Source organism: Petromyzon marinus, chromosome 16, assembly GCF_048934315.1.
Source record: "Petromyzon marinus isolate PM22_M1 ecotype Great Lakes invasive population chromosome 16, UKy_Petmar_22M1.pri1.0, whole genome shotgun sequence".
Classification (NCBI taxonomy): Eukaryota; Metazoa; Chordata; class Hyperoartia; order Petromyzontiformes; family Petromyzontidae; genus Petromyzon; species Petromyzon marinus.
In genome coordinates, this window is record NC_133682.1 from 18416057 (window position 1) to 18437986 (window position 21930).

The 21930-nt window shown below is 44.6% G+C and overlaps 1 protein-coding gene across 1 annotated transcript; it reads right to left on the bottom strand.

The window, feature by feature from the left end:
- Positions 1–2436: 2436 nt before the first annotated feature.
- LOC142924708 (exosome complex exonuclease RRP44-like) lies at positions 2437–21537 on the bottom strand. Its single transcript, XM_076067363.1, has 4 exons — positions 21508–21537; positions 8627–8782; positions 6643–6765; positions 2437–4653 (listed from the first exon to the last, which is right to left on the bottom strand). The coding sequence occupies exons 1-4, from the start codon at positions 21535–21537 to the stop codon at positions 4576–4578; spliced, it is 387 nt and encodes a 128-aa protein (XP_075923478.1). The 3' UTR covers positions 2437–4575.
- Positions 21538–21930: the final 393 nt, after the last annotated feature.

Sequence of the window (21930 nt, forward strand, 5' to 3'; positions counted from 1 at the left end):
CTTTGTCTCCCCCCCCCCCCCCCCCCCCCGTTCAAGTTGACACCAGAGATCCCGGTGGGAGGAACGAGAGCTCTTACAAGCCCTTTTGTAAAAAAAAAAACAAAGAGAATACTGCCCTTCTTCGGGTCCTCAACGAGATGTCGAGTAAGGTTTGCAGGAGGGTGAAGATTCAGGAGGCAGCCACATATGACCCTTCAGACTATGCTAGACGAGCAGAGCGGTGCAATGAAGACCTACGAAGCCAGGCTGCTGGAACCTGAGGAGGCTTACATCAGACTGGACTCTAAGGGATGGGAGTGCCAAGTAAACCATACGGCCTCCCGGAGGGGGTCGAGGGCAACGCTCCTCAAGATGCTCTATCCTACATTCGGCTACATCTGCTCGAAGCTCCGGCATTCCTCTCTACAACTGAGCCATCACCACCTACACGAGTCGGCGCTGCGCTGTGACCACGGCGTGCCTCCACGCGTGCCTGTCGACGGTCGTCCTCAAGACTGCCCGCATCGAACGCGAGCTCATCTCATTCGTATGGCAATGCTTGCTTCCCGCAGAGCAGACTCTTGTCCACAACCTCTCTCGCATAGATGTAGCGTAATAAATGCACATCCTATACCGTCGGTATACTTACCTGCAGTTGCGGGCACAAGCCCATAGGGGGTGCCACCCTGAGCTGGGGAAGGACAGAGAGAGGCAGGCCCCAGGTGAGGGGTTGGGGGGTTCTTCCAGAGCCCCCTGGAAGGTTCTAGAGAGGGGGCGGTACCGGGGGCGGAGAGCCCCCGAGAGGTGTATTAAAGGGGCACCTCTGGGACAGCTCGGGGCAGTGTTCCGAAGAGGAAGAACAGAAGACCAGCCTAGCTAGGACCCTAGGACCCGACATCCTTATAAGGGTCGGGGCCGAGCGCGGACCAGTGGTCAGGACCCGTACCTTGGCTGGGTCGGGTCAGTTAGCCTCCCCTAGGGCACAGATAGCCAGAGGGCTGAGAGCCAGGTTTGATCAGTGCGAGGGCACGCTAGCCCGGAGGCTGTACCTCCCTAGATAGTGGGAGTTAAGGGGAGTTCTGTTCATAGTTACCAATAAACTGCGTTGCTTCTAAAGACGTCTCCAGTCTCCGTGGAACCCACTACATATATGTATTTTTATATTTTGACCACTGTGTGATAAACACCTTGCCTGCGTGCGGCGACGCTGGATGCTTTTCCCTCTTCCTTTTCCTCATCCCTTCACAGAATGAACACGGTAACGCGGTCATGCACCTTGGGGGGGGGGGGGGGTCAGACATTTGTGACGATGTGTGACGAGGGGGAGGGGGGGGTTTGAGAAATGTGACGTCACATCAAAATGCGCAACTTTAAGTATAGAATTGTTATAACACTAATTGTTATAACACTCCTACAACATTAGTGCAGCGCCACGCACTACAATGACAATAGTTGAAGCATGTTTTATTTTCAAAATGGAAATATGGTTTTGGGGGGGGGGGGGCAGACCTGTGTGACGTCATATTTGAGGGGGGGGTCTGACTTTTTGCGACGCCGAGTGACGAGAGGTCAAAAATTGCGTGACGTCATTCATGGACGGCCCCTCAAGTGAATGGCAAAATTGGTTTCGATTTACGTTGTTTCACTTACCGTCGTGTTTTTCAATGCACTAAATCGAGAACTTCAGTGCTTGGGGGATTTTGGAGCTGGCTCACCGCCTGGGCTGCTGCTGCCTTCCCACTCGGCTGTGGTTGCTCGAACCTCCGAGTCGTTCATAGCTCGTGGCTTCTAATATCGGAAGGAAGCGGTGATCGTCTTTGTTCGATGGCCAAGAGCTGCTGCTGCGAGGATGACCGGAGTTTGCGTGATGATCGTTTATGCTCCTGGACACGAGATCAGCAAGGTGTGATGTTTAATTTGTGGGAGTTGCACCGCCTGTACGCGATCAACCGTCGACGCGCCCACCCGGGCCCCACGTTTGCCGTGAGGCACCATGAGGGCCTCCCTGACGGCCAGGGCCTCCGCATGGTCGGAGTGGGCAGAGGCCGGCGTTCGACTGGTGGTTTGAAAAGAACACGGACAAACATTCGAGCTCACGCTTTTGCTTTGGCAACAATTTTCGTTAATTGGGCTCCGAGCGGCTCAACAAGCCTGGAAGCCGGCGCATTTAATCACCTCCGAGATCGAAATGTGGCAAATCGCATGCTAATCAGGAGCAAGGTGGCCCAGGGATTGAGAATCAAATTTGCATGTGAAACGGCGGTGCAGGACTCGATTCGAAGGCAAGTGAATACTGCGCAGTGGTGCATTGCAAGTGGACATTATTATCATCCAACAGTGACCAGCATGGTGAAGTATGGTCAAACTAAACCTGACATCCAACATCACGTGGCGAGATGTTCATCCAGCAGTGGAAAACGTAACTTAAAGTAACCAAAATAACAGAAGATGCATGGAAAATAAATCGGTTTAATTTTGTATATAAACGCGTATAACTCATGTGTACATGCTTGTAAATATACGATTCAGCTAAAAAATGTTAAACACATTTACACAAAGTCGCAAAGACATCAACTCGCTTAAATCTTTACCATTACTCCAGGAGCTCAGAATTATTGCCCAAGTACTGTATATACGTGAGCAAAGTTACGACCATTTACGAAAAAATTTGAAAACGTGTCAATATTTTGTCAGAAATTATCTTTGCACGTCTAAAGGACAAGAGAAGCTGTAACGAAATGCGCATTTGTAAACGATTAAACCTTAAAATTTTCTGACACCGACATTTTTTCCAAAAACATTCCTTGTGTGATTGCACAGAGTCCGATGAGGGGTGGGGCAGCTGTGTAAAAAAACCTGAGGTGAAATTCTCCGTTAAACGGACGATTTAAACAGCAACAGCTCGGGGAATTTTATACTCTGTTCTATGCAGCTGACCGCTGCCCCTTCATACAGTAAATGGCATCCTCACAAGAATAAGTAACCTAACATCCCTTGCAGGGAATCCTCTCGCGATAAAAAATCTTCCATTTGCCATCCATCACGAGACCCCTGCGGGTGTCACCGTGCACAATCATACTTCGAAGCTCTTGCTCGGATTCCCCAGAGCTTTGCCCTCCGAGTGGCCACCCTAATGGCCCACTGCGACAGGCCAAACCTGGCACAATTGTAGGTTTTTAACTATAATACACGTTTTATGTGTTAGATCGTTTAAATATATAAATGTGTTGTTAAACCCACCACCACCCGACAGCCAATTAGTAAGGTTTGTCACGTAAACAGAACATGTCAATTCGTTACTAGTACAGTCCACCAGTGTGTTGGAGAGCAAAGCCACACCATTTAGAATCTAAGTACAACATTTCGCCAGCACTAACTAGCTTCATCAGGCGACAGCCATCACTTGTGAGCACTTCTTTCGCGAATTGGGAGGGGAATCAATGAATGCATATGACTATGGGTATCCATTGCCGATTGGGTTATTTATATGTTAATCAACACACATTATGCATGCGCATTAAGGAACGAGGATTCTCCACGAATCTGGCTGTCGCCTGATGAAGCTGGTTGTAATTACTGGTGAAACATTGTACTCAGATTGTAAATGTTGGGGCTTTGCTCTCCAAGACACCGGTGTGATGTTACTAGTAACGAATTGGCATGTTCTGTTAATGTGACAAACCTTTCGAATTGGCTGTGTCGGGTGGTGGCGGGTTTACTGACACATTTAAATATTTATTACGCGATATAACCCAAAAAACCAGTGTTATGGATATTGGTCGCGAAAGCCTACGTGTTAAACTGGTTTTCAACTGCTAGATCAGTGGTAGCCGATATGTGAATCGCGATCCATGGGTGGATGATCGCAAAAGATTTTGATTGTGGATCTCAGGACAAATAGGAATAAACACCTCTAATATAAAGCAATTCTTGTTATAGCAGATGGCAAAACAAAATCCCCGACTAAGAATTAATGGATTAATAATATATATTTTAAACCAATAGATCGCACTAGCACTTGGCATGTCTACAGTGTTCTATTAGTCGGTTAAATCCATCCAGGTAACTGTTGGTCATATATTGCTGGTAGATCACGGAACATGTTGAGATATACCAGAATGGATCACAGTGCTTTGTGGGTTGGACACTGCTGCGTTAGTCAATACACACCACCGATTCAGTAACCAATATTTTTGTGAAATGACCTTCATCACAAGGGGGTCAGTGTCTTGGCTGGCAAAGAAGTGGGGCATAAGATATCCTAAACCTTTCATACATCTTGACGCGTATACACCTTAATTGGCTGATTGTACTGGTTGGCAAGGTAAACATTCTAAAAAAAAAATGCGCTACCATTTGAACCGCTGCGCCAGGAGAACGAAGAACCGGTGAACTCTGGATTGCAAGTTCAGAGTGCAAACCGTCTGTTACTTCAGGGAAACATTTCTCATAACCGCCACTGCTTTTTTTTTAAATTGTTCACCTCAGCTTGCGAGCACAATGTACACTTAATTAACTCTACAGATGTAAAACCCAGAGTGTGTGCCCACTCATGCACCTCCTCCGACATCTTGTTGACACCGCATCCACGATACACTAGTGCTGTCTGGGTTTCTTAGGCCGGGGAGAAGGCGAGCCCCATGGGGTGGACTCCGCAGGGTTGTAGCCTGGAATCTGTGACAGCGGACACACAAATGGCACAAACGTACAACAAAGATAGTCACCCAAATAAGCCTTTAACAGACTGTGCTGCTGTTAGGCGGCATGGCCCACGAGGGGGTAAGTGGCCAACACCTCTCCCCAGTGCTGATGTTTACACACTGCACCAGGTACTCATTTAAGAAAGAGTTGACCTTGGGTAGGCAAAACAGCAGTTCAGATAATCCTCATTGGTGTTGGCGGTGAGTGGGAATTGGGTTGCCGGGTTCATAGCGCAGCATGCTAACCACTACACCAATGCTCTCACACACACATATGCGAGTATTTCCAACAAATGTGATACGTTATCATTACACTTATTAACACTGAAAAACTTCGCCAAGTCTGAAGACTTTTGAGGAACACGGGGAGAGAAGATGACAACTCCACACAGTAACACACTCTAGTTGGGAATCAAACCCAGTTTTCTTGCTGCAAGACACAAGGGTTTACCAATGTGCCACCCTGCCGCCCATGGCGATACGTAAACTACCTTAATACCAGTTTCAACGCATGCTTATTTTTAGATATGGGAGGAAACCAGAGAACCCGGAGGAAACCCATGCAGAACAGACTCATGGAGTTTTGTTAAGAAATCTGATATCTACCAAGGCTCCCACACCTTGACTTAGCTTGGTATCTTGAGAACTCGCATTCATCATTTAAATAGGTCACGTTTCAGATAATGGCCCTTCTTGTGCAATGAACTAGGGCCATAATAAAAATCTATTTTATACAGCACCTTGCATATCGAAATATCTCAAAAAAGCACTGGACATTAAAAAACTACTCAAGTATAGATACAAGCCAATAGAAATAAAGTAAAAGCCGATAATAACAATAATGACAGTGATACTGACACTTTACACAGCATGCAAAATGCAATAAAAGCTAATCATAATGATTCCTCTCACAGTAATAACCAATCAGAATCCAGGAAAAGCCAATTAATAACGATGTTTTCAAGCTGGATTTAAACACATGGACAGTCACAACTGATATAGGTAGGGATAGTGTCCCATAGTCTTTGGATATACAGTCTGTTCTATAATACGGTAGTTGCGTACCTCAAGAACACCGCGTTTTGGAAAAATCGTGTTATAATAAATAATATATTATATGGGGTAAAGCGCAGTCCGCAATAACGCGTGAGATGCGTAACACAGGCTGAACAAAGACTAAGGAACGTGGGTAGCATCTAGAAGCATCCAGCAGCATCCCGCCTTGTGTGATGCTACGCTGAGGCAGCCGTTACGACCGCTTATTCCTACTCGCGCGACGTAGTTCCATTCATTCAACCGAGTTATATCCAGTTTGGATCCGCGTTATACAAAAAATGCGTTCCTTCATACATTCATCATCGCGTTATATCCAATTTGCCAGTTACAGGAGGTATAGGACAACAGACTGCAGCTCAAAATGCTAGCTGTACATATATTTTTTCCATCCAAGACCGGAGTTTATATTTTATTCCTGTGTTATAAGGGTATTACGTTCAGGGGCTAAATGCCAATGTATGGGTCTGATAGCTACGGGAGAGCCTCAGGAGAGAGTTTGTGTCATCTTGCCACCCCCTCCATTCAAGGAGCGCAGACTACAGTGGTGTAAAATGTAGTCCATAGTTTGGGTTGCATGGCCACAATCGTACAGGAGCTTGTTTTTAATGCACTGCTATGTATCTGTATGAGTCTCTATGAATCTCTAAAAATCATAATGGGTCTCTCTGTATCTCCTATGTATCTCTGTGTCTCTATGGGTTTACTATACGGTCCCACAGTTTGGGTTGCATGGCAACAAGCACTATGCTGTGGCTTGTGCCATTAATTTTCGGCCCGCTGACGTTCCGATGCGGCGAGCGTTTGTTTTTTGTGCACTACTGCTGGCGCAGCAAGCAGCAACAGCAGCATGGTCACAATACAAATCGGTGGTATTCCGAGGTTGCGCGTCGCGCCGCACGGTGAGTACCTCCGGGCGGACGAGGTGCATGCGGATCCGCTGGTGCTGCAGGTTGGACGAATCCAGCGACACGCGCACGCACACGCGGTCGAACATGTTCAGCGCGATGCCCTCCACGCACAGCGTGGGGCCCTACACAAAACACAAAGACATATCTCCAATGTAGCCTTAACAGACTGTTGGGGCAAGTGCTGTTGGCGAGGAGCACAGATGAAGGCCGGCACGGCACACAAGGGGGTGGGTTGCCAGCGCCATGCCCGGCCGCCTTTGTCTCCCCAGTGGCGATGTTTACACACCGCAGCAGGCATTCAATTGAGTTCCGAGTCAACCTAGGCGAGGCCCAGGACCGGTTCAGATAATCATCACTGGTGTTGACCGTGCGAAGGAATCGAACCCAAGTCGCCGGGATCGTAGCGCAGAGCGCTAACCGCTACACTACCGCTGACTGCTCTCTGCCAAGTGCCCTGCACACAAGCACGGATTGACGTAAACCCAACGTTATTATTCATACTATTACATGGGTCACTCAGAAAAGCCTCACTGATTCTCAAAACGTTTGCATTCAAGGTCACTGCTACGTCTTTGTAAAAGGAGGCGAACGATTGATATGTGCTCCCCAAATAAGTAATTTGCATGTAATTTGCCAACCTTGGACCATGAGGCTGGCACACGAATAACGTTACAGGATCTTTTAACGTCCACTGTTAAAGCGGATAGCCTGTAAATATTTTACGCTTAATACACACCACAGTTTCGATTTAAAGATTTCGTGACTGCAAGGATTCATCTTCTTTGGTTCTTTCGGTAAAGTCACGTAGAATGAGAATAAAATAATAAATTGATAAAATAAAATAACACAATAATATTCTCACGACGTTTCGGCCACAACACAGTCTCGTCCCTTCACCTGATGAAGGCCGCTTGTGTTGTGGCCGAAACGTCGTGAGAATATTATTGTGCTATTTTATTTTATCAATTTATTATTTTATTCTCATTCTACGTGACTTTACCGAAAGAACCAAAGAAGACACACCACAGTATTAACCGGAGTGGCCACCGAGTTTGAAACACAAATCTCCACAACACACAGCGAATGCAATACCGCTTGGGCCACCTCACCGCGAGCTGAAAATCAGGCATGAGAAGCCGATGGCTGCAATGACCAAACCAACCGAGGGATCGTGATGTGCGGGCCAGCCAAGGAATTTTAAAGCCTTATTTGGCCATCATTAAGGAGTAGATGCAACCCCCCTTAGGTTATATGGAGTGCACAATTGCAGTTAAGAACATACCTAAAATATGGCTGCAAATGTTGACCCTTTTGAGCTTCTGGTCCAAATTAGGCTGTGTGCATTATCCACGCAGAGTGACAATGTAATGCGGCATGCAAGGCATGCTGGAAAGGACCGGATCCACTGATGACAAATGTGCTTTTTGCCATCTAGAGATCACTTTTTGCATCAACTACTATTTCCCTCATTTGTTTTTATTCTACAAGTACTTTTCTGCCCTTCGAGATTCTCATTGTTTACAGAAAGCATTAGATTTTCTCTATAATTCTTCCGGATCTGAAGGATTTTACTGTATTTTTAATGTGATGTCCTCTCCGTGACAATACGGGCTCCGTCATGGCAGTTATTTCCAAAGCAAATTTAATTGTGACAGTTTTATATTTGAAACGCATTTACATCATTGAATTCAGTTTCAGTTTATTTTGGTATAGCCCTGTGAGCCATCCGGCTCTAATGTATCCACCGGTGTAACTTCCTCTGTAATAGTCCACACTGCCAAATGGCAAAAAAAACGGAGCTTCGTATCTCACTGCGTTCTTCCACCTTAAACCAAGTGTCTGTGTGTCTGATAGAAACCTAATCGTAGAGAGATGGTCAGGGGGCTTGGGTCCCAGTGCATTAAGCCAGTCCTGGGTTTAAATGCAGAATTCAGCCGTTCAGGAAATGCCAATGTCTCCCGGTTAAGTGAACACATGCCCTACCTCCTCGTCGAAGGTAACGTTGAGCTTGAGATCTTTGGAGTCAAAGAAAACCGTCCCCTCCAAGCCGTACTTGGGAATGAGCACCACCACGGCGTTTTTGCACGCAAACAGCACGAAGCCCTCTTCGCTCACCACTCTCTTAGTCTTGAAGAACAACTGAGACCACAACAACAACAGCCGTTAATCACCGCTACGTGGCAAAGAGCAGACACACGCGCATCACTTACCAAGCCCATAATTATTTAACAAAATTTAAGGTAATTTTCCTGCATCCCCCTGCTAATTTATTCCAGTTGTGCTATTGGCATCATGTCATGGGGATTATTTTGAGTTCAATCGTGAAGGTACAATGTCAATTGTATTGACTATAATCCTCCATCACCTGACAGAGCCAATCAAATAAAGTTGTCACATCATGGGCAAATGTGCCAAGTGACGAGGTTTTTCAGCAAACACAGAAGAATGCTGAAAAGCAATGTCAAGTGTAGCCAACCAGTACAGCCACAGCACCACCACACGTAAGCGTGCGAATAGAAAACAATTGATTCTTACTACACGCACAATACGATGCCTGCTTTCGTGACCTTAAAAATGGTTTTCAAGAGACGAATGGACGCATTATCAGGTGCCTAAGCACACGCCGTGCAAGCTCCACGTGGCCCACACTTCCGCCTCCCACCTGCGTGTGGAAAGCTACAGACGAGCGTTGGGCGTACTGCGCCATCTTGTGGCGGTAGTTGAGGTTGTTGCAGAGCTGCTGCTGCTTCTGCTTGTCGGTGAGCGCCGGGTACGTGGGGTCGGCGCCCACGCACACGGCCAGCAGCCGGTGCACAATCACATCCGAGTATCTGTAACGGTACAGGGAGACAACAACAATATTCACATTTGTTCTAGCCTCTATTTAATATGAAGATTAAATTTACAGTAGATACAGGCTGCGGTATGGCCACGAGATGCCAACGGAGCAGCGGTATTAATCCACCAAGCACCGCGATTCATTCTGGTGGATCTCAGCGGGTTTCACGATCCACCAGAAAGCTACGCAAACAATGACTCAGATAGATTTAACGCTGTGATAGAATACTGTACTCTGGACATACCACGTTCTAGCACCATCTGCTGGTGGAAATTATCTTTGTTAATCTTCTTTGGTTCTTTCGGTAAAGTCACGTAGAATGAGAATAAAATAATAAATTGATAAAATAAAATAACACAATAATATTCTCACGACGTTTCGGCCACAACACAAGTGGCCTTCATCAGGTGAAGGAACAGAACTGTCGGGACGACAGCACTTCAATGACTGCTGCTAAGATTCGCAGTGTCGTTTAAACTAGGTGGGAGAGGTAAAGCGCCTTGACAAAGGAGTTTACATATCAAACAGGATAATTTAGCATTGAAATAGCTGCGTTAAAGTGTTGGATCAGCAGGGTGTTAAAGTCAGAAATTAGCATGTAACTGGGAGATTAGCATGATGGTAATGTGAGGGATTAGCATGTGACTGGTCACGGAAATAGCTATGTTAAAGTCAAATTTTCCATCTCAACAAAGGCATTTAGTATATGGACGCTAAAGGACTGCAACTACCCAACTATCATACAATAAACCGATGTGAAAAAAAACTAAGTAGAAACTTCATCAATATAATAAATGTACTCAATATATTCTTCAATAAATTGAGCTATAAACATAAAGTAACTGGGTATACACTACACTATCTAATGAATACCATATAGTAAACTAATAAAAAAACTAAAATACAAACTACATCAATGTTATCAATAAACTCTATATTCTCTCCATCAGCTGAGCTACTAACAATAAGTCGTTATACAGTTCAATGCCATATGGCGAAAAAAATGGGTGGCGGTTTTTTCCTTCTTTCCAACGTTAGCACCACGGAGAGCGACGAGCCTCGTTCAGACGGACAAGTCCATCCATGCTCGGAACGGAGGAGGGGGGAGAAACAGCCACGATGTGCTGCTCTGTCCTGTTGCGTTACAACCATGCCATAAACTAGACTACTATACATTGTAATGTTATACCTTCCAATCTAAACTACATTGTATAATATCGTATACACAGCCCAATGTACGCTCTAACATTATGCATTATATTGATATGTCTCCAAATAAACGTTTTCCTACATTACACAACTATACACCGTAATATACACTACCATAGACAAACCCACCCTTGAATTATACAATGCGTTACTTTAGACTACCCTATACTTTAGACTGTAAAATATTAGACTTGTAATATTACACTATGTATTATTCTACCAACCCTACTGTATACCACACAGCTGTATATTCACTATAAAATTACAATACTATATATTGCCTTATGAATTATGTTAAACATTACAATGTTATACTATTTATTATTATATAACATGCTATAAACCAGGGGTGTCCAAACTACGGCCCGCGGGCCAACTGCGGCCCGCCATCCATTTTTAATTGGCCCGTATCAAAGTTTAAAAATATAATGGACTATGGCCCACTGTATTGCATTTCTTAATTTAAACACTAGACAGCGCTATTGTCTTGAACAAGGCCGCGTCTCCACAAAGCAAGCAATCGTAGAAAACATTTGCTCAGGGTCACCAGAAATGCCGGAACCGAAGAGACGCAAGATTGCAAGTGAGTGCAGAAAATTTCAGACTCGGTGGAAAAATGATTTTTTTTTCATAGAAACCAAGGGGAAGTGTGTTTGTTTGATTTGTAATGAGAGTGTTGCCGTGATGAAAGAGTACAATGTACGACGGCATTATGAAACGAAACATCAGACCTTCACGTCCTACACTGGCGCCGAGCGGAGAGAGAAGGTAAAGCAAATGGCAAGCTAGCCTGCTAACGCAGCAGCAGGGTTTTTTTTTCCGTGCTAACAAAGCTCAAGAAAATGCAACAATAGCCAGCAATGAAGTAACTCAACTCATTGCCCTACACGGGAAACCTTTCTCAGACGGTGACTTCATCAAACAGTGCCTCACTAAAGTCGTGGGAATGTGCCTGGAGAAATTGCAGGATTTTAACGATGTTAGTGTTGTCCAGAAATAAGGTTGTGCGGCGAATTGAAGACTTGTCGGCTAACTTAAAACAGCAAGTGTCAGATAAAGCTTGTGCTTTCGATTTTTACTCGATTGCATGTGATGAGAGCACAGATGCCACGGACACTGCACGGCTGTTAATTTTTTTGCGGGGAGTTGATGAGAATTTTTGCATTACGGAGGAACTGCTTGATCTTCGGAGTCTAAAGGGGACAACAGCTGGGAAGGATATGTTTTGAAGCTGTGTCAGATTCAATTAACCAGGCTGGACTTAAATGGGACAAGCTGTGTGGAATTACAACGGATGGGGCTCCAGCAATGACAGGCGAGCGCAAAGGAATGGCTTCTATAGTGAGTGCCAAGGTGCAGGAGAGCGGAGGTGAGACTGTTAAAATGCACTGTATCATCTAGCAAGAAGCCCTCTGTGCCAAGATAATCCAGCTTGGCGATGTGATGAACACAGTTGTGAAAAATGTCAAAAAAGTATGGCCCGAGGGCTTTACCACAGAGAATTGCAAGCGTTCCTCTCTGATGTCGATGCTGAATACGGGGACCTACTCTACCATTCTCAAGTGCGCTGGCTCAGTCGCGGCTCCGTGCTGCAGTGGTGTTATTCCCTGAGATCAAATATCGACAAATTTTTGAAAGAAAAGGGCAGACCTCTCCATGAGATCATTGACCCTTTATGGTTGGCAGGCCTGGCTTTTTTAGTTGATCTCACTGATCATCTCAACACCCCGAACAAGAGACTACAAGGCAAAGAGCAGCTGGTACCACAGCTGTATGTGCACATGAAAGCATTCCGTGCGAAGCTCCGTCTCTTCGAGTCACAACTGCGCAACTTCAATGTAGCGCACTTCCCCACGCTGACCGAAATCAATGCGCATTTCCAAATGCCAAGCTCTCTGCAAAAATGGGAGAATATGTGTCTGTGATCACATCTCTCATGACAGAATTCAGTCAGCGCTTCCAAGATTTTTCTGTCATTGAGAAGGAAATCACACTGTTTGCGGCTCCGTTTTCAATGGATGCAAAAGAAGTGGAGGAGAGTCTGCAATTAGAACTGATCGAAATTCAGTGTGATGATTCTCTGAAGAATCAGCATCAGCTTCTCTCCCTACCTGACTTCTACCGGAGTTTGGAAAAGGCCAAGTTTCCTCTGACGAGACGCCATGCAAAACGAATGATGAGTCTGTTCGGCTCAACATACATATGTGAGCAGACATTCTCTCTGTTAACGCTGAACAAAAGCAGGCTGAGAACCAGAACGACCGACAGCCATCTCCGTGACGTCCTTCGCATCTCAACCACCAAACTTACTCCTGACCTGCCAGCTATCCTTCAGACCAAAGCGCAGCATCACTGCTCCCACTGAGCGTAACATTATTCCCATTACAGGTGAGTTAAAAATATACACACCGTTTTCATTTGTTAATAAGCCCAATTACTTCATAAATTCAGTCAATTAAAGTTGATGACAATTTTTTTAACAAACGTTAGTTGATGTGTTAACAAGCCCAATAATTTATTTGTGTAATAAGCTTGAAATATCCACATCCCCTATTTGTCTTCTTGTCTCTCCCTTCATATGGACAATGAAGGGGGATCAGCACCCTAAGAACCAATCTGAGGCTGTCACTGAGAGAATTACCTGCCAACCTTTTTGTAAAAAATAAAATTAAAATCTACTAATGAAGAGCTATGATGGAGGCTTTTTTTCTTCAAACATGTTCAATAATCAAACGTAATTTACCTGCATTTGATTGATTTTGACAATATTAGTGCATGAGAAGTGAGGCAGTATACCTCACGTCTAGTGAGTGGCCCAATCCTTCGTATATTTTTCTGTATGTGGCCCTCGGGAAAAAAAGTTTGGACACCCCTGCTATAAACCATACCATTGACCGTCGTGTGAAAGGTATTAAGAGGCAGTGGCAGCGAATGGGCTGCGATCTGAAAGTCACCATAAAATACAATCAATTAAGTACCAAAATGGTTTATAACATCTTTCCAATGGTTACTACGCCAGAATCCATCTTCTCGGTTGAAATTGTTTCTGTGTTTGTATATGTGGATGGCCTCATGAACGAATCTCTCATGGTAGCCGGATGGCTTGCAGAGAACGTCCGTCTTGGAGAAGTCAATGTCATGTGAGCCCACTGAATTATAACAGTGATCTGCCACGGCTGAGGTGCTCGTCCTACCGTGTTTCAAGTCTGCTTTATATTCACGGATGCGGTCCCAGATATGTCGTTTGGTTTCTCCAATGTAACTGCTACCACAGAGGCAACTTAGTTTGTAGACGCCCGGGTACTGTATGTCTGGAACCACATCTTTTACAGACGGAACCAGATCACGGATTGTATGTACTGTGTTGAATCGGACCTGGATCTTGTGTTTATTCAGGATTTTGGAGATCTTTTTTGTGACCCCCGCAATGTAGGGTAAGGTGATGGTTTTGAATGGCTCCTAAAGAGGATCCTTCTTCATGGCTGGAGTGATGGCTTTGCGGATTGTGTAGTCGGAGTAACCATTAGCCTTGAGAGCTTGGTGTACGTGCTTAAGTTCACTGGCAATGTGTTCCTGGTCGGAAATGCATTGGGCTCTATGCTATAGAGTCTTGATGAGGGAGTTCTTCTGACATGGATGGTGGTGGGAATCCAGTTTTAAGTAAGCATTCGTATGCGTAGCTTTCCTGTGGACAGAGTGGCTCATTGAACCATCAGGTCTCCTTTTAATTAGGACATCCAAAAAGGGTAGCTTGCCATCTTTTTCGACCTCCATGGTGAATCTGATGGCTGGGTGTATGGAATTGATGTGGTTGAGGAATTGGTTTGTGTTATGGTCGAAACGTCGTGAGAATTTTTATTGTTTTATATATATTTTATTATTTTGTTGTTTCCCTTCAACGTGACTTTACCGAAAGAACTAAGCATATTAATTACTGCAGTCACGAAAGCTTTAAATCAAAATTTCATTGGAAAGACGTTATAAACAATTTCAGTTCTTAATTGATTGTATTTTATGGTGACATTCAGACTGCAGTCCATTCGCTGGCACTGCCTCTTCACACGACGGTCAATGGTATGGTTTATAGCATGTTACATAATAATAAATAGTATAACATTGTAATGTTTAACATAATTCATAAGGCAATATATAGTATCGTAATTGTATTGTGAATATACAGCAGTGTGGTATACAGTAGGGTTGGTAGAATAATACATAGTGTAATATTACAAGTCTAACATTTTACAGTCTAAAGTATAGGGTAGTGTAAAGTAACGCATTTTATAATTCAAGGGTGGGTTTGTCTATGGTAGTGTATATTACGGTGTATAGTCGTGTAATGTAGGAAAAAGTTTAGTTGAAGACATATAAATATACTGCATAATGTTCGAGCTTACATTGGGCTGTGTATACGATATTATACAATGTAGTTTAGATTGGAAGGTATAACGTTACAATGTATAGTAGTCTAGTTTATGGCATGGTTGTAACGCAACACAGGACAGAGCAGCACATCGTGGCTGTTTCTCCCCCCTCCTCCGTTCCGAGCATGGATGGACTCGTCCGTCTGAACGAGGCTCGTCGCTCTCCGTGGTGCTAACGTTGGAAAGAAGGAAAAAACCGCCACCCTTTTTTTCGCCATATGGCATTGTAATGTATAATGACTTATTGTTAGTAGCTCAGCTGATTGGAGAGTATATAGAGTTTATTAATAACATTGATGTAGTTTATATTTTAGTTTTATTAATTCGTTTACTATATGGTATTCATTATATAGTGTAGTGTATACTCAGTTACTTTATGTTTATAGCTCAACGTATTGAAGAACATATTGAGTACATTTATTATATTGATGTTGTTTATACTTATTTTTTTCACATCGGTTTATTGTATGATAGTTGGGTAGTTGCAGTCCTTTAGCGTCCATATACTAAACGCCTCTGTTGAGATGTAAACTTTGACTTTAACATAGCTATTTCCGTGACCAGTCACATGCTAATCCCTCACATTAACATCATGCTAATCTCCCAGTTACATGCTTATTTCTGACTTTAACACCCTGATGATCCAACACTTTAACACAGCTATTTCAATGCTAAATTCTCCTGTTTGATATGTAAACTCCTTTGTCAAGGCGCTTTACCTCTCCCACCTAGCTTAAAAGACGCTGGGAATCTTAGCAGCAGTTATTGAAGCGCTGTTGTCCCGACAGTTCTGTTCCTTCACCTGAAGAAGGCTACTTGTGTTTTGGCAGAAACGTCGTGAGAATTTTATTTTTTATTATGTTTTATTTTTATTATTTTATTTCCATTCTACGTGACTTTATCAAAATAACCAAGAAGTTGCATAAAGTTGTTGCATGCTTGGGCTCCAGATGCCGAAATTACCTTTTAAAAAACGGCCAGTCTCATCAGATCTCAGAAGCTAAGCTTGCAGCGCCCAGCCCTGATGGTAACCCGGGGATACAAATTCATGTGGAAAAACAAATGTTCGCTTGTGACGACCAAGACTACGCCTGTCCTCCCAAGGACAGGCCTCACTGATTCCGAAGACTTTCATTTTCAGGAGGGTCCTGCCGAGTATTTTTGCAGTAGGGAGGCGATGTTGTGCTGTGCAGTGCCGGAGAGTAAGCTCATGCAGCCGGTCCACCCTGTCCTCTCTCCTCCCGTAGGGACGGGTCGGTCATAATAGCGGTCAGAAACACCCTCCACGTCACAAAACAGTTCAATTTCTCAATCCGCAGGTCAGCTCAAATCTGTATTGTGGGCGTTCCCTTGTACTCTACTGTGTACGTGGGGCTCTGGATCCAATCCCCTGATCACCATTGCATTCACTTAAATAATAATAAATTCTCCTGGCCACCCATAGAAAATTAGAGTGCACAATTATACGTGTGATTCATCACAGGCGAGCTCAGACCGGCCACACTTGCAGCTTAGGGCCTCGCATTAAGAGAGGGGGGGATCTCTAAATACGAAACAAGAAATGGACACGAGGTTTCGAGTTTTAACATAATTGCTTAATAAATAAAGATCGGTGAGAAAAAAAGACTCTCCAAAGCAGTTATTTTCATTCTGCTGACAAAAATATACAGGCATTCATAGAAGGGGCCTCTTAAACTTGACAATGGCATAGGGCCCCAGCAATGCCATCATCCGGCTCTGCTGCCGAGTGTCATCCCAATGAAGTAATCTGTAGTGGGAAACTCGTAGGTGTGTGCATGTGTGGAGGGAAACCTGTACTGCTGTCGTACGTTGTGACCGGGCGAGGCCAATTTCCGTCCTCATGGTCGGCCACGGCGTCCTGGTCTTCGTACTGCTGCTTGTTTTTGGCTGTAATGACACCCAACATGGACAACCCCATCACCTGCGTTCAAACAAGTGTTACACAATACGTACACACGCGCAATAAAGCAACCACAAAGCACATACACTTTTAAATATAAAAGCACTGGGGGTCTAGTACTGTAGTCACCAATCCGTGTGTATTATTTATTTATTTGTTGGTCATTCTGATGGCAGCACAAACAGAAGCTGCATCCATAACTTCTCAATCCCCACAGTCCCAGGCCAAGGTCCATTCATGGAATTAATACAAATATTTACTTATTAGAGGGTGTTTTTGTTTGTTTGGGTTAGCTCGCGTAAATCTTAGTCAAGTTTGTCACGTAAACAAAACATGCCAATTAGTGACTAATTCAGCACATCGGTGTGTTGGAGAGTAAACCCACAACATTTACAATTCAAGTACCGTGACGTTTCGCCTGTAACTACAACAACAACCCGCCTCGTCAGGTGACAGCCAGAGTTGTGGTGAAATCCTTCCCCTGTTTCGGTCTTTAATAGACGTAGACGGGGGATAAATGTGACGTCGTCGCTTGTAAGCAGATCCGATACGAAGACGGGGGGGAGGGGGGGTAATGTATTGATGTAAATTACAATGGATATCTGTTATTGATTGGGTTATTCGCAGTTAATCAACATACATAATTGTTACTCCTGCTATTATGGATTGACTCAAGCAGCTAGCGAAGGATGCTAGGTTTAGTAATATATGTTATATATGTCGCTATTGTTAACTTTCAATCACATGTCTTATGATCACTGTTGCATTGTTTTTATAGCATTATTTTAGTAACTTCTAGAAAGGTTTAGTTTAGCCTGATTTTTACATAGTGGACACTGTGTGTGTGTGCTGCGAGCTGAGTGGTGGAGGTACCTGGCAACAGTTGAACCGAGCCCGCTCGGCCTCTTCATCCGTGGCGACCAGGGTACAATCCTTACTATATTCTTGGTTCTTTCAGGTAAAGTCACGTAGATAGAAAATAACAACAATAAAATAAAAATAAATTAAAATAAAAGCAAAAAACCCACGACGTTTCGATCGCAACACGTGATGAAGACCGCTTGTGTTGCCACCGAAACCTCGTGGGTTTTTTGCCTTAACTTAAAATGTTATTTTCTATCTACGTGACTTTACCGAAAGAACCAAAAATTATGAATTCCTGCAAGTTACGAAAGTTTAAAGTAAAAATTTGACAGTCGTGTAACTAATCAGGCCTGGAGGATACAGTGGACCACGTGGTTTCCGGGGTTCGTTACCTTAACAAGTGACGTCACTTCCCTAGCAACGGTCGATCGTTACAGACGGAGGTGGACGCGCGCTCTGTGTGCTTAAAGATCGCATTCGGGAGCACACTTCAACAACGTTGTCAGTGAACATCGATAACGCGGTTAAATTACTTGGTAAACCTCATTGACAAACATCCGTGAGGTTGAACACTTCATTAACACAGTTAACGAAATCTATTGACAAAACGTGACCATCCGTGACTTCTCGTTCTGCCTTCAAGGCGATGTCTTCCGTGAGTACATCCACACGCGCGCTGTATCAGGATAACATTAATCTGAGAGAACATCTATATGTGAATGTGTGTCTGTTCGAAATGTTTAATGATGAGGACGGTAATGATGATGGTGGTGGTGGTTGTAAGCTGTGATATGATTAGAGTCTCACGTGCGCTGCTGTGATTTTGTTGCAGGGTGGAGAGATGAGCAAGCCGACGGGAAGTGAGTACTGTAATTCCACACACAGACATACACACAGACACATGCACCTGTATACAAAGACAGATCCCCGTATAGCCTTAACAGACTATTGAGTCAAGTGCTGTTAGCGAGTTAGCACCTATGATGGGGTGGGTGGTCAGCACCGCATCCGGATGCCTTTGTCTCCCCACATTTGATGTTTATACGTTGCACGAGGTACTATTTTAAGTTTGAGTAGATGTAGGGGACGCACACGACCGGTTTTATTTATTAGTCACTGATGGTTGTGAATGGGAATCGAACTCAGGTCGATCCCCACAGACACAACTGCTCCCAACCACTCATACAGACACTGCACATAGACACAAACAAAGACAGAAATCTTGTGTATAGCCTTGAAACACTGTAGGAGCAAGTGCTGTTAGTGAGCACCTATGACGGCCGGCACCGCACACGAGGGGTGGGTTGCCAGCACCACACTTGTCCGTCTTTGTCTCCCAAGAGGCGATGTTTACACACCGTATCAGATACTTATTTGAGGCTGAGTGGACCTAGGGGAGGCCCCTAACCGACTCAGATAACAACAACAGCCCTCATTCGCCACTAAGTGACGGAGACGTCACCATGGCGCTTGTGCCAGGCCTGGTGCACTCCGAGGCCACTTGAAGTGTCGAAGGCTTGCCGACAGGAGATCAGGGGACAGACCCCAGTGCGATGGGTTGACTGACTGAGATGACTGGCAGACGCACCACCTTTGCATCCTACTGTGCCAACTTGCTGCGTTTTAGTCATCCAGTGCACCGTCTGTTGTTGTGAGCGTCGCTCCTCTCACCCTCCTTTTTTGCTTGAGGGCAACTGCCACCAACTTCCCATAAGCATCCTTCACGAGCTTCCACCATAGAGGCAGATCTTGACACCAGTGGTACCAGTCTTTGGCAAGTCCACTTAGTTCCGTATCCTCCTGTACTGCATCAGTCCATCTCTTCTCCAGGCCGTGCCACGCCCATTTAGCCCCCTCTATCTGGAAAAACAGAGGTTGCTTGGGGATGCGGTGGCTGAGCAAGCAGGCTACATGACCCAGGCAATGCAGCCCTGCCCACCAGTGGAGCTCACTGTGAGCTGTTCACACATTCCAGCCTAGTTAAACCCAGGGTGTATCGTAGGCAGGCCAGTCTGAAAGTGTAAAGCTGGTTCAGATTTTTCATTTATTCTATCATTGGCCAAGAAGACCCAGCGTTTTGTGTCGAGTGACAGACCAGGTGGATACCCCAAAGTGTTACGAAGCTGATGAAAATATGCCACTTGACCGATTCGGAGTGAGACCTCTGCTGCCAAACCAGAATTTTTGCATACGCACACTATCCAGGTACGTAAACTTCTCTCTACAATTACCCCATCACTCAAGAGTAGTTGAGGGGGCGGAGTATTAAATTACACAAAATACTCAGGCGGGTGCTTAGTTTTGGTGGGGCTGATGGTAAGGCACCACCTCTTTGTCACACGCTCCAGGCTTAGCAGCAGAACCTCCAACTATTTTTCAGTGTGAGCATCAACTTCCAAATGATCAGTGTACATAACATGGTTGACCAGTAGGGAGCCATCCCTTGACCTCACCCAGGCATCAATCAGCCTCCCATTGTATCTGTAGCAAATATTAAAAAATCCACCGGTACAGCCATAAAAAAACTTCTCGAACTATGTGGTCGAAGATGATGCTAAATAATGTGTCAGCCAGAGTAGATCCCTGTCGCACCCCACTGTAAACAGGAAATTGCTCTGACTCCCGGGCACGCAACTTTATCCGGGCCTGCCCACCATCGTGAAGGTCCTTAATGATTGTGAGCAGAGGGTTAGGGACTCCGGAAATACGAGTAACAATCCAGAGCCCTGGCCTACTGATTGTATCATAGGCCTTGACCAGGTCGGCGCTGCAACACTACACATGTAACGCATGGATTTGTCACACCGTTCAACCACACACACAGACACATTTTAATTAAAACAAGTCCCTGATTTGTAAAAAAAAGAATCAGAGTACCAGTCATCAAATAGGCAATTGACACTTGGTCCAAAGAATATGTGATACTGTAATAGAAATACATGAATAGCTAAATTCAGAATTTAGGTTAATAAGGCATAACCCAGTGCACAATATGACATTCATGAAAAGACAAACAGTGCAACAAAGGAAATCAGCTTTCAGTCTGTATCAGACGGTCTCAGACGCTAGTGTTGAGAAGGTGACATGGCAGGCGTTTAGAAACCCGCAGTGCCGGCGGATGTAAAGTCGTTACACACAGTGTCTTTCGAACAATACAACAGTCAGGTGCTTGATGCAGCTGGTGACTCTCCAGATGTGGTGGGGTATTGACGATGTGTAGAACGATGCAATTGTACTTCTTTCTCGAATGTCAGGTGTTGTCAGGCTTTGACGATGTGTAGCACGATGGATTTCCTTCAGTATCCAACGTATAGAGGTGTCTTCACCATGATAATTATTCACAGGCTTGTTGGTTTACAGTCACGTTTTTTCTAAACTCATGTGATTCATGGCACGTGACCTTGCAGCACAGTTTTGAGCAATGCCTTTCCTTCTCCAAGAGACACACATGTATCCTCTCTTTCTGCAAAACTCACTTTAAGTCTTCTTAATTTCACTTGCCATATGTATCGGCTCAATATAAATTGACAAATGCAAATCTTAAACTTTGCTTTTAAAATCTCCACTGTTTTACCACTATACCGTCTCCACTGCTTAACCACTATACCTCAGAGTGGTTTCTCAGCGTTTCAGCCATTCTCGTGCAAGGAATGACTTCTGTTGAGAGCAACCTCACATGCACGGGAGCACATGCTATCCAGCCAACAGAAACATCAGGGTTGCCCCTGGCTCTCTGGCCCCTCTGGGCAATCTCTGGGCTCCGGGCACCCCGGCCCTCCTCTTCTCCTCTCCTCCCTTTATCTTCTCTAACGTAGCCCACTAATATACTAATTGTATGAATGGACCAGTGTATAAGAATTAATAGTGTATTTCTTATCCAATTCATGTTCTCTCTTGTGAAACAATGGACATCTTATAAATTTAGCCAGACCTCCACAGCTTGCCCATCAATCCATCTTACTTTTTCTGAGATAACGGAAGTTTATCTATGTTTGCCGTGGAGTTTCCAGACCTCGCAAACTTAATATGG